General features: G+C 35.1%; 1 protein-coding gene across 1 annotated transcript in view; it reads right to left on the reverse strand.

Moving 5' to 3' along the window:
- LOC108540884 (lipoxygenase homology domain-containing protein 1) overlaps positions 1 to 12,421 on the reverse strand; it is a 135,666-nt gene that overhangs the window by 91,310 nt on the left and 31,935 nt on the right. Inside the window, 6 exon segments of the mRNA XM_017890145.1 lie at positions 1,234 to 1,363; positions 1,533 to 1,589; positions 1,591 to 1,632; positions 1,635 to 1,746; positions 2,610 to 2,685; positions 7,157 to 7,235. Coding sequence (XP_017745634.1) covers positions 1,234 to 1,363; positions 1,533 to 1,589; positions 1,591 to 1,632; positions 1,635 to 1,746; positions 2,610 to 2,685; positions 7,157 to 7,235 — 496 coding nt within the window.

A 12,421-nucleotide genomic window follows, 5' to 3' on the forward strand; every position in this document is an offset into this window, starting at 1 on the left:
ATATATGTGTGTGTACAAAAAATAAAATAGAAAATATAAGATCATAGTTTCCTAATATGCAAATTTCTCTCTTTTAATGTACCCGACTGCTTGTGCTGGTACCATTGGGACCTCACATTGTGATACTGCAGGACTGGAGTTCAGGGAACCCAACACAAGAAACTGCTCTGGCTGGTGCACTTGATGTGAGAAATAAATGGTCTTGGTCTCTGACCCAGTGGCTTCCTACAAATGAGGTACAATTTAGATCCTTCACAGTTTCTGATTTAACAATGGTAGATATTTTTGTGGCCATATCTGCGAATATAGGATACTAATAAAGAAAAAGAATAACAACAGTGGCAGCAGAGAACCCAGGGAATAGGATGAAGGGCCACTTTGACTGATATAAGTGGATAAGTAATCTCAAGTGGGAACCAATTTTTGCCAAGGTAAGGAAAATGTCTAAAGAATAATTTTGGAAACAGAAGCTCCTAGGAAGTATTTTTAGACAGATGCTTATTTTCATACAGGAGAAAACTGGTTGTTCCCTAGGATCTCAAATATGAGGCAGAAGGGGTTACATTTTGAGACATGCTGTAGGTTAGTAGCTCCAGCACATCCTCGAGACTGAACGGCACAGTTTCCAGCATAGTAAAGTACAGTTAAATTCACAGGTGTAGCAGGCAAATATTGTTTAAATAATAAAGGTCCAAATTCAAAAAGAGTTGGAGGTTTGGGTTTATAGTCAAACATCTACCATCATCAGTTTACTCTTTTGTTAATTCTCATGGTTATAGCTTCATGACATGCAGATATTAAACATCAAATCTAGTTTTTCCTTGCCTTGTTTTCCTTTGTACATTTATTAGGACACTAGCTACAAATAACAATTATTAGAATTGTTGTATTTGTCTTCTTAATTAGATTATGAATGTCTGAAATTTAGAATACTATTTTAATTATTTCCTCTGGCCCTCAAATTATTTAACATGGTGTTTTGATAACTGCCTACATTTTATTCTTCAATTAATTAATGCCAAATATACATATTTTTCACAATGCCCAGATTTAAAGCCTGTCATCTATTTATCATTTTTATTAATGCAGAGAGTAAATTATTTAAATGGCCTAACACTTGTGTAAAGCTATCTGTAAAAAGAACAATACTATAAATTAAACAATGTCTAGAAATCTACATTCCTTTAACTCCCAGAACTGTCCAGCACTACAAGCTTTGTATGATGGTTTTACCATATTTGTCTGTCTTCTCTCCAATGGCATCAACTGTGCCATCTGGATGCAAACGGACAAACCCTCCAGTCAGCTTGTTATAGAACTGAAGAGTATTTCCTTTTGTAAACTTCCAGCTTTCTGCAGTCCACTAAAAGAAAACAAAACAAAACAAAACACCAGTATGAGAAGAAACAAAGAGAAGAAATTGCTAAGAAACAGTACTTACTAGACACTATAGGCTGTTTTGTTTTAACACATCAAATAGTCATTTGAACATTGTTTTTATGAAATAATCTTAAAGCCCCCCAAAATCTTACTGTTTCTTTTCTCTTAAGTTCCAGCTTCTGCCCTGAGAAGATAAAGGAAAGAGAAGGTCATTAATTTCAGAGTGTCATGCTTTCTCCAGTCATCATAAAACATAGCTTTCCAGGAAATGTGTATACATGATACCTACTTGCAGAGAAGATACTGTTATCCTTGGCATACAGTTCTCTGACAATTTTACAATCATCTTCCCCCTGATCTAGCCATCTGTGAAAAGAAAAGTGCATCGATTATTTTCAGATTTTGTATTTACGTTAACCATTGGCAATTATCTTCCCAAGTCAGAAATACAAGATAGCAGGAATTGAGAAAGACGTGACCATCTGGCTCTCAAAGGCAGAGCAGTACAGAATGGGAAAGAAAATCCTAAAATGACTACAAGACTGCAAGGGTGGTAGAAGAAGCAGTTACTATCTGGAAAGGCTAAAATATGTTTTTGCCTAATACACAGGTGAGTTACTCAATCGGCCTGCTGTCAAAATCATAGATGTTACATTCACTGGATCAATTTATCCTGTCCTTTGGTCACTAACTATAGTTTAAACTCTAATCAGTTATTTCATAAATGGTTATTATGGGTTCCATAGGAAAAGAGGCAGGACAATGTCAAAAAAAAAAAAGCAAATCTATCACCAAAGCAAACTTATCACCACTGCTGGGAAAATAACTCAAAAATCAAGGTCCATTGACAGTGAGTAAGCACTACCATCTTTGTATAAAAGCTACGTGAAACACTGTGTACATTTATTATTTTGAACCGAATTTCGGACCTAGTCCAAAGGGAATACGTTTTCTTGTCAGAGACTTTCATTTTTCTTTCTGATATGAACAGAGAAGTCATATTTTTAAAAATCTATCTTAATTTACCATTAAATATTAAATTTGTATCATTGGGAATGATGATAAATATAATAAACGTCTTTCTCAATAGCATAAAGAGCCGCTAAGGTTAATATTCACAAAAGTTAACCAACAAAGCCTCAGTGACTAGGAACAACTAAATAAGCTACCCAGTTCTCAATGCATAAACGTGGAATGGATTTTTTCAATGTAAAAGTACACCTACAAACCTGTGACAGAAGAACACATATTCGTAATTTGTTGTGGGATCCTTGATAACAACATCATCAAGAAACCAGCCATTTCCTAAACACAAATTAAAGAATGAAAATGTAACATGAATAAATATGGTCCAATATTATTTCAAGTTTTGAGAAACAAGTTCTAACTTCCAAATATACATAAAGGCCTTGCACAATACAAAGCTTTAGTACTTCAAATAAAGCACAGTATAACAGAAGTAAACTGTAAGAAATGTATTTCTTGTACATATAACAAAAGCAAAGCATTATTTTAAGGCTTCATACCTTATGATATCTATTTCAGTGTGCTTTTCCAAACAATTGAAAATAGAACAATTCTGTAGCTGCTTTTAATTTCATAAACTGCATTCATAATCACAAACCTAACATGTTCCAAATAATATATACTTGATGAGTTACCAACACTTTCTATTTCCAGGAAGTTTTTAAAGTTCAAATTTAAACAAAGTCTGCATAAAATATATATGTTTTGATAGACTAAAAATGAGTAAGCATTCAGAAATTCTGTCCAAGCACATAGACTCAGCTGGTATACATAAAGGTAGAAATTTCTTTTTAAATGTTTAATTTCATATTAATTTGTAAACTAGAGTTAGTTAAAATCATTTTTACTTACACATAAAATATTTTAATTAGTCAGAGTGGTTTTGTCTATGCAAAGATCCAGCTCAAAATACATACTACTCTAATTAAAATTATTGAGTTGGTGAGTGTATACTCATCAGCTATAGGATAAAATTTATTTTTTTCTTTTATTTTTTATTTGTATATGTTTAGAGACAGAGGCTCACTCTGTCAACCAGGCTGGAATGCAGTAGTGCAATCACAGTTCACTGTAGCCTTGAACTCCTGAACTCAAGCAATCTTCCAGCCTCAGCCTCTCAAGTAGCTGGGATTCCAGGTGTGTACCACCATGCCCAGCTAATTTTTAAATATTTCTGTAGAGATGGGGTCTCATATGTTGCCCAGGCTGGTCTTGAACTCCTGGCCTCAAGCGATCCTTACACCTCAGCCTCGCAACATGCTGGAATTATAGGCATAAGCCACTGTTCTCAGCCAAATAAAACTTTTTAACACAGCATACAAGACCCGACCCTTCAGCTTACTCTTCAGCTTCATCCCTCATCACATACTCCCATTATTGAGTAGTGTTAAACTCCTCACAGTTCCCTAGACCAGTGGTTCCCAAACTTAGCATGCATCTGAATCACCAGGAGGGATTACAAAAGCACAGACTACTGAGTTCTACAGTTTCTAATTCAGTAGGCCCAGCACAGGCAGCCTACAGTGATCAAATGTCCCAGTTTACCCAGGACAGAGGGGTTTCCCAGGATGCAGGATTTTCAGTGCTAAAACCAGGACAGCCATAGGTAAACCAGAATAGCCACAGGCAAACCAAGATGGCTGGTCATCCTAGATAAGATCCCAAGCATTGAATCTTCAACAATTTTCACAAGCAATGCTGATGGCCCAGGAACCACACTTTGAAAACCACTGCCATAGATGATTCATATGCATAATTCTATACCCTTACATATGCTGTTTCCTTTACCTGGAACAAAATCTCCAAAATGTTATTTAATTTCATTTTTAAATGCTATCTCCCAAAAAAGAATTACTTGTTTCCTTTAAGGAAAATAAAATGTTCCCAGAATTCTAAACTGAGTTTTAAGAACTGGGGAGGCTGTAAAGAAAACTCTTAGAGGTAATGATACATTAATTTTAACAATACTTTGTAAGTTAATAAGTTAGTTTTAAATTATTAATGTAAAATATATTGTCTACATTTTGTCATGTTTTTCCCATAAGAAAGAACCAGAACTGGATTTAGAAAACTAGAAAAGATGGGTTCCTGAAGAAAGCTGGGCTGTTCCTGCACGGATTAGGGAGAGGTAAGAATCTAGAAAAGTCTTATTAACCAGCATTGTTTACATATGTATGTTGGTGAGTAGGTATTTAGAGCAGGAATCATTTACCTTACTATCTTCTCAGATTATCTGCCTACAATTCCACTCCGACTGTTCTCCAGACTGCCCTTTCTTTGTGGCCAAAGGCAACTGAGAAAGCCTGCAGATTTTTATTGAAGTGGGGGTCATGTAACAAATTCTAGATGGCACACGTTCTTCAAGTGGTTTCTTCACAACGGAAAAACCCCTTCTCCCCCCTCCTATTACTGGCAGTTGGTATCAAAACTTACAGCTTTCATACTCAGTGGTGAACCCATAACTTGTTGTCTGTCCCTTCCTTCCTAAGTCCTGAATATGTAGCCTTGTGCCTACATTTAGGATGGTGCTGGGATGGGTCTAAATACATGTGTCCCCATAAAATTCATCTATTGGAACCTAAGATCCAATGTGATAACATTAAGAGGTGGAGCCCGTAGGATGTGATTAATTCATGAGGGCCCTCATGAGTGGGATTAGTGCCCTCATAAAAGGACTTCAGGGAACTAGCTAAGCCTTTTTGCCCTTCCACCATGGGAGGACAAAGCTAGAAGCCCCTCCCAAGACAACAAATGCCAGCAGTTTGATCTTAGACTTCTCAGCCTCCAGAAGTGTAAGAATAAATTTGTGTTCTTTATAAATTGCCCAGTCTAAGGTATTTTGTTACAGCAGCCTCAAACTAAGTAAGACAGATGGTGAGATCTTGCTTCTATTATTTTATTCTCGTCTTTTGAGACCTCAGCAGAAAATGAGACAGAAAAAAACACCATCATAACATTCTGTTAGACTGTCCTTATAGTTCTGATTTTCGCTTTGGCCCAAAGTCATGAAGAGGACTGAAACACCTTAAATGACTAATTTTTTTTTTACTTTCACCCTTTTAATTAAATTTTTGTTTTACTAAATTGTAGCAGAGAATGTGGCTTGGAGAAATTTAGTGAGATTTTCTTTTTGGCCTAATATCTGAGTCAAATTATAAAATGTTTCATGAAGTTTTGAAATGAAAGTGTTTCCCTATCCAGACAGTACAAGCATCTGAGGAGAGTAACTTAAGTATCCAACTAACCTACCAAAATCTGAGACATATGATAAAATTCTATCCTATCTTCTTTTCATTTCTTCTTGACTATCTAAGAGTATTTTACTTTATTTATTTGCAGTATTATCTATGGAATAAAGGCTCATGACTCTTATAATCTCATTGTGAATTATAAACTTTATCAAACAATTACCCTTCTTGTAACTTTTCATGCTTGTTGTCTTGAATTTTACTTTATCTTACAATAAGGTTATAACTAAGATTGTTTCTTTTATTTACATATTTCTGATACATCATTGCCTAAACTTTTATTTTTAATATTACTGGGTCATTTATTTCAAGTGTCTCTTTCATAGAGCATATAATTGGACATTGAGATTTTTTAGGTTGAAAATTTTGCCTTTATTTCTGTTTAGAAAATTAACAGAAACTCAGAAATAAGGCTAAAAGATGACACATGTCCTTTCAATATTGTAGTAGAATACCAACAAGCTTGTCTGAGAATCATTTGACTCACTGTGGGAGTGTAACATTATTTGACTTAATATCTACTATGGATTCAGGTCTAGGATCTGTAAAATTAGCTATCAACTGACAAAAAATAATATGCAAATAACTTACATCTGTTCAAAATATAGATATATTTTGTCTGAGAGAGAAGACAACCTCAAAAGCATATTTGTATTGTCTATAGAACATTGGTCATATTTTTTATTAATCTTATTCATAATTATTTTTTTCATGGATTATATGTACATATTTTTTAGTTTCTTGTAACCTCCCTTCAACCAGCTTTGTAAGCCTCCTAATTCCTTCATTAATTATCTAAACACATTGACTATTCTGTATTTGTATAACACTCTTGTTCTTACTTTGAAAATTATAATTTGACACATTTTAGTAAGAAAGTTTATCACCTTGTTTGATGCATTTGGGGTTTTTTTCCTTTTTCTTTTTTTGCTTTGTTATGTGCCCTTTAGTAGTCTGTCTTTTGTTAAATGGATTTTGTTTATCTTATAATTGTTTTATACAGTAGCAGAAAATAAATTTATTGGGAAGTTGTGAGTCATCTCACAGAGTTGATGAGAAGACTGAGGAAAAGCATGAATAAAATGGCAGCCGAAAACAGCTGAGACCTCACTGCCATGACAGTCTCCTTAACATGCCACTATTGGACAATCAGTAGCCTTCAAGGAATATCACCATCAGGAGATATGACTGCTGCCTCCACCACTAGCATGCTGGAATGCCGCCACATGTCACAACATATAAATCCCCAGTCTCCTCTAATTTTTAAAATTATTCTTTCTAGCATTTAGGCCCATCCTAGATTATCCCCTATGTCATTTTGAAGAAAAATACATCTAGTTAAATTTTAAACGGTATTTGGAGACAATATTTTGATTTCACATAGCCAATACATAGAGATCCATTTTCTACCAATTTTCCACAGTATTTTCTAGATTTGAACAGAGTTTCACAAAAATAGAGTGAAATCAAACCTTCATGAACTCTCTGTGGAAGAGCCTTACCTGGGCCAAGTCCATCATGGCCTATCACAATCTTACACAAATCTCCAAGGTGCACAGCCTCCAGGAAAAAGGTGTCAGTCTATAACGAATCAAAAAGTATAATTAGATCTAGACTATAACTCTGATTTATACCAAGAGTATAAATTAAGATGCAGTATTTTTTTTTTTTTTGGTTTTTGTTTTGAGACAGGATTTCCCTCTGTCACCCAGGCTGGAGTGCAATGACACAATCTTGGCTCACTGCAACCCCTGCCTCCCAGGGTCCAGTGATCCTCCTACTTCAGCTTCCTGAGTAGCTGGTACTACAGGCATGTGCCACCATGCCAGGAGAATTTTTGTATTTTTTGTAGAGATGAGGTTTGGCTATGTTGCCCAGGCTGGTCTCGAACTCCTGGGCTCAAGCAGTCCGCCCGCCTCGACCTTCCAAAGTGCTGGGATTTCAGGCGTGAGCCACTGCACCCAGCCAGTAAAAATTGATTGTAAAAATTAATTTACAATTAAAAGGAGCCATAGTTGTGCTCCAATGGTTTACATATTCAGAATATAGATAAAAAGTGAAAATCACAGAATACTTTCAATAAAATCAAAGATAACGCTATAGGTTTCAATCCAAGAAAAATACATGATGTAGCATATCCATTAAAAAATGATAAGAAAACAAAAAATAATCTTTGTATAGTGTATTATGTTTCAAAATATTTTCATATGCATTTATTTTATTCGCAAAAATTTGCTAAGTGAAAAAAAAAATCCTTTCTACAGATAAGAAAGTTGATGCACAGATCCAGGATTAGAGCTCAGCTCCTTCCTCTGACACGTAATAAGACTATTTTCTTTTGAACCTCCTTGTCTCTGCATAAATGCACTATTAATAATATAAATAATGAGAAACAAAACCATTAGCATTCATTAACAAAAAATATACTGTTCATGCCTGGTACAAATTAATGGATAACATTGTTATCCCTTTATCCACCAAACAGAACAGTTAGAAAAGCAGGACTTTCGGGCCGGGCGCGGTGGCTCAAGCCTGTAATCCCAGCACTTTGAGAGGCCGAGACGGGCGAATCACGAGGTCAGGAGATCGAGACCATCCTGGCTAACACAGTGAAACCCCGTCTCTACTAAAAAATACAAAAAATTAGCCGGGCGCGGTGGCGGCGCCTGTAGTCCCAGCTACTCGGGAGGCTGAGGCAGGAGAATGGCGTGAACCCGGGAGGCGGAGCTTGCAGTGAGCCGAGATCGCGCCACTGCACTGCAGCCTGGGCGACAGAGCGAGACTCCGTCTCAAAAAAAAAAAAAAGAAAAGAAAAGAAAAGCAGAACTTTCTATGCAATAAAAGAAAATTATGAGTTATGATATTTATAATAATCAATATAGAGAACTCTAAGGAAAAGAGAAGAAACATATAATGAAAATATGTTGACATGTTCATTAAGAAATAGTTGGGTCATCAAGGAAAGCTGAGATAAATATAATATGAAAAATGTCTATAATTTACTCAGTAAAAGAAAAAGTTAAATATATGCATATTAATATTAGAAATAATAAAATAATGTATCTGGCTTCTATATCCAACAATAAAATTTGCTGTATATAATTATCCACATTTAACAATATACATACAGATTTAAACATCAACAAAGATGGGAGAGATGTCAAGAAGATGGCAGATAAGGAAGCTCCAGGCTCCAGTTTACACATGGAGACACTAAGTTAACAATAACATAAGAACTAGAATACTCTTCTTTGAAAACTTTAGAAACCACTTGAGAAATGCAGCACCCAGGCCAATGCATAACCAAGAAAGGACTTCATCCAAAAAGGGCAAAAAAGTTCAAGCTATTTTACATGCCCATGCCCTACCCCTACCTGGCATAGTGCAGTACAACAGGAAGGAAACCACCCACACTCCAGAACCTCCCTCAGGACAGAAACAAAAGAGTGGACCATACATCCAAAATTCTGTCTTGTCTGAAGACTGCCTGAGAAACTGGTTTTTTTCTCCCCTAACTTGGGGCCATGACAGAAATGGCAGATAGTGTGGAAGGCTAAAAGACAGAGGTCAGTCCTGCAGCCTGTCTTTTCAGCAGAGCTTCTTCAGTACAGCAGAGAGACAAGGCAAGCAAGAGATTGTGGGCTCTGGATAAGAAACAAGAGCAAGCAATTAAGGAAATTAAGATACTTAAAATCAAATACATAAGCCCAGGGAAGCCCAGAAAAGGTTTGAGAGGTCCCAAACCTCCACCAGGGCTGATCAATGCAAGTTTTCCCCTAGTAAAGTCTATGACTCATAATGACTGTGAAGTATGGTTGTATTTCTAAATGTTCAAATCTCAACAAAAGATCACAAATCCTACAAAGAAAAGAGGAAAACATGGCCCGATCCAAGAAATGAATGGTTCCATGAAATAACCCTAACGAAATACAAATCTCTACACTTCCTAATAGAAATTTAAAACAACTATCTTAAAATATTAAATGAGCTAAAAAGAATACAGAGAGACCAACTAAATGAAATCAGTAAATTCAGGCATGAATACAATGAAAAAGACAGAACTATAAGAAAAAACCAAACAGAAATTCTAAAGCTGTTAATATAATAACTAAACTGAAAAATTCACTAATGGGGTTTAACATCAGATTAACAAGGCAGAAGAATCAGCTTTCTTGAAGGTAGGTCACTTGAAATCATCAAGACAGGAGCAACAAAATAAAAGGGTGAAGAAAAGTGAAGAGAGTATAAGAAACTGATGAGACACCATTAAACAGGCCAACATATGGATTATGGGAATTTAAAAAGGAAAAGAGAGAGATAAAGGGGCACAGAGTTTTTTGAAAAAATAATGGCCGAAAACTTCTAAAATCGGAGGAGTGAAATGCATATGTAAATTCAAGAAGTTCAATGAGCTAAAACTAAAATAAACGAAAAGAAATTCATACTTAGACACATTATAATCAAACTGGTGACTTTCAAAGAGACAATCTTGAAAGCAGCAAGAGAAAGGCAACTCATCATATATGAAGGAGATTCTACAAAATCATGAGTAAATTTAAGTAGAAACCATTCTGGCTAAAAGGCAACAGGATGATACACTCAAAATATTAAAAGAAAAAAAACTCTCAACCAAAAATTTTACATCAGGCAAAACTGTCAAAAGTGGAGAAGAAATTAAGACTTTCCCAGATAAACAAACTGAGTAAGCTCACTACCACTCGACTTACAATACAAGAAATGCTAAGGAAGTCTTTAAAGTTGAAATAAAAGGACACTAGACAGCAACATGAAGCCATATGAAAATATGAAGTTTGAGCCCGGGATGCAGAGGCTTGCAGTGAGCCGAGATTAGTACACTGCACTCCAGCCTGAGCAACAGAGTGAGACCCTATCTCAAAAAAGAAAAGAAAACAAAAAAGAAAAAAGGAAAAGGAAGGAAGGAAGAAAGGAAAGGAAGGAAGGAAGAAAAAAATAAAGTTCTTCAATAAAGGAAATAAATAGACAAACATTAGTAACTTGTATTATTGTAATTTTGGTGCATAAATCCACTTTTACTTATATAGAATTTAAAAGACAAAAGTAGGTATGCAATATATAAAGATATAATTTCTGACATCAATAACATAGTTGGAGGGTGGAGCTGTAAAGGGTGACAACTTTTGTGTGCAACTGAAGTTAAACTGTTATCAATCTAAAATAGAATATTATAACTTTAAGATGTTTTATATAATTGCAACAGAACCCACAAAGAAAATATCTACAGAATACACACAAATGGAAAGGAGAAGGGAATCAAAGCAGGTCACTACAAAAAGATCAATGAGACACAAATGAAGGCTATAAGAGAGAAAAGCAGGAGGGGAAAGCTATAAGACGTATAGAAAACAATTCACTAAATGACAACAGTAAGTCCTTCCCTATCAGTAACTTTTTAAGTGTAAATGGATTAACTCCATACGAAAAAACACAGATGGGCTCAATGGATTTTTAAAAAAAAAAAACAAGATCTAACTATGCTATCTACAAGAGACTGATTTTAGATCTCAGGAGAGACATAGGTTGAAAGTGAAAAGATAGAAATTCTATGCAAATGGGAACCTAAAGAGGGAGACAGTGGCCATATTTATATCAGACAAAATAGAGTTTAACTCCAAAACTGTCACAAGAGACAAAGAAAGGTACTATATAATGATAATATGGTTAATTCACCAGGACTTAATGTTTAATATATACACATATATATATAACAGTATTATATAACTATATATGTGTTATATATGTTATATATGTATTATATATGAGAACACTTGGACACAGGGTGGGGAACATCACACATGGGGGCCTGTCATGGGCATGGGGTAGGGCGGCAGGGGAGGGATAGCATTAGGAGATACACCTAATGTAAATTAGGTATATGGTAATTAGGTATATGGTAAATTAGGTAAATGGGTGCAGCAAACCAACATGGCACATGTATACCTATGTAACAAACCGGCACGTTGTGCACATGTACCGTAGAACTTAAAGTATAATATATATATAACAAAGTATATAATATGTTATATATATCATATATATTATTCATAAATATATATGCACCTAACATCAGAGTTTAAATACATGTATGTATACATATATAGATACATATATATGTATGCATATATACATATGTATATATGTATGTATCCACATATATATAAAGCAAACTTTTACAAAATTGAAGGGAGAAATAGACAGCAACACAATAATAGGAGATTTCAATGCCCCACTTTCGATAATGGATAGAAAATGAAACAAAAGATCAATAAAGCAAGAGGACATGACCAACACTACAAACCAATTGGTCCTAACAGACATATACGGAACCACCAACAAACATGGAACATTATCCATGAGAGATCACAAGTTAGTTCACAAACAAGTCTTAACAAATTTAAGAAAATTAAAATAATATAAAGTATCTTTTCCAATCATGGTGGAACAAAACTAGAAAATAGTAGTAGGTGACTGGAATATTCACATATATGTGGAATTAAACAACTCAGTTTTTTTTTGTTTTTATGTTATTTTATCTTTTTTTAAATTATACTTTAAGTTCTAGGGTACATGTGCACAACAGGCCGTTTTGTTACATAGGTATACACGTGCCATGTTGGTTTGCTGCACCCATTAACTCATCATTTGCATTAGGTGTATCTCCTAATGCTATCCCTCCCCCTGCCCTCTGACCCCATGACAGGCCCCCATGTGTGATGTTCCCCACCCTG

Source organism: Rhinopithecus bieti, unplaced genomic scaffold (genome assembly GCF_001698545.2).
Source record: "Rhinopithecus bieti isolate Rb0 unplaced genomic scaffold, ASM169854v2 scaffold_20069, whole genome shotgun sequence".
Lineage (NCBI taxonomy): Eukaryota > Metazoa > Chordata > Mammalia > Primates > Cercopithecidae > Rhinopithecus > Rhinopithecus bieti.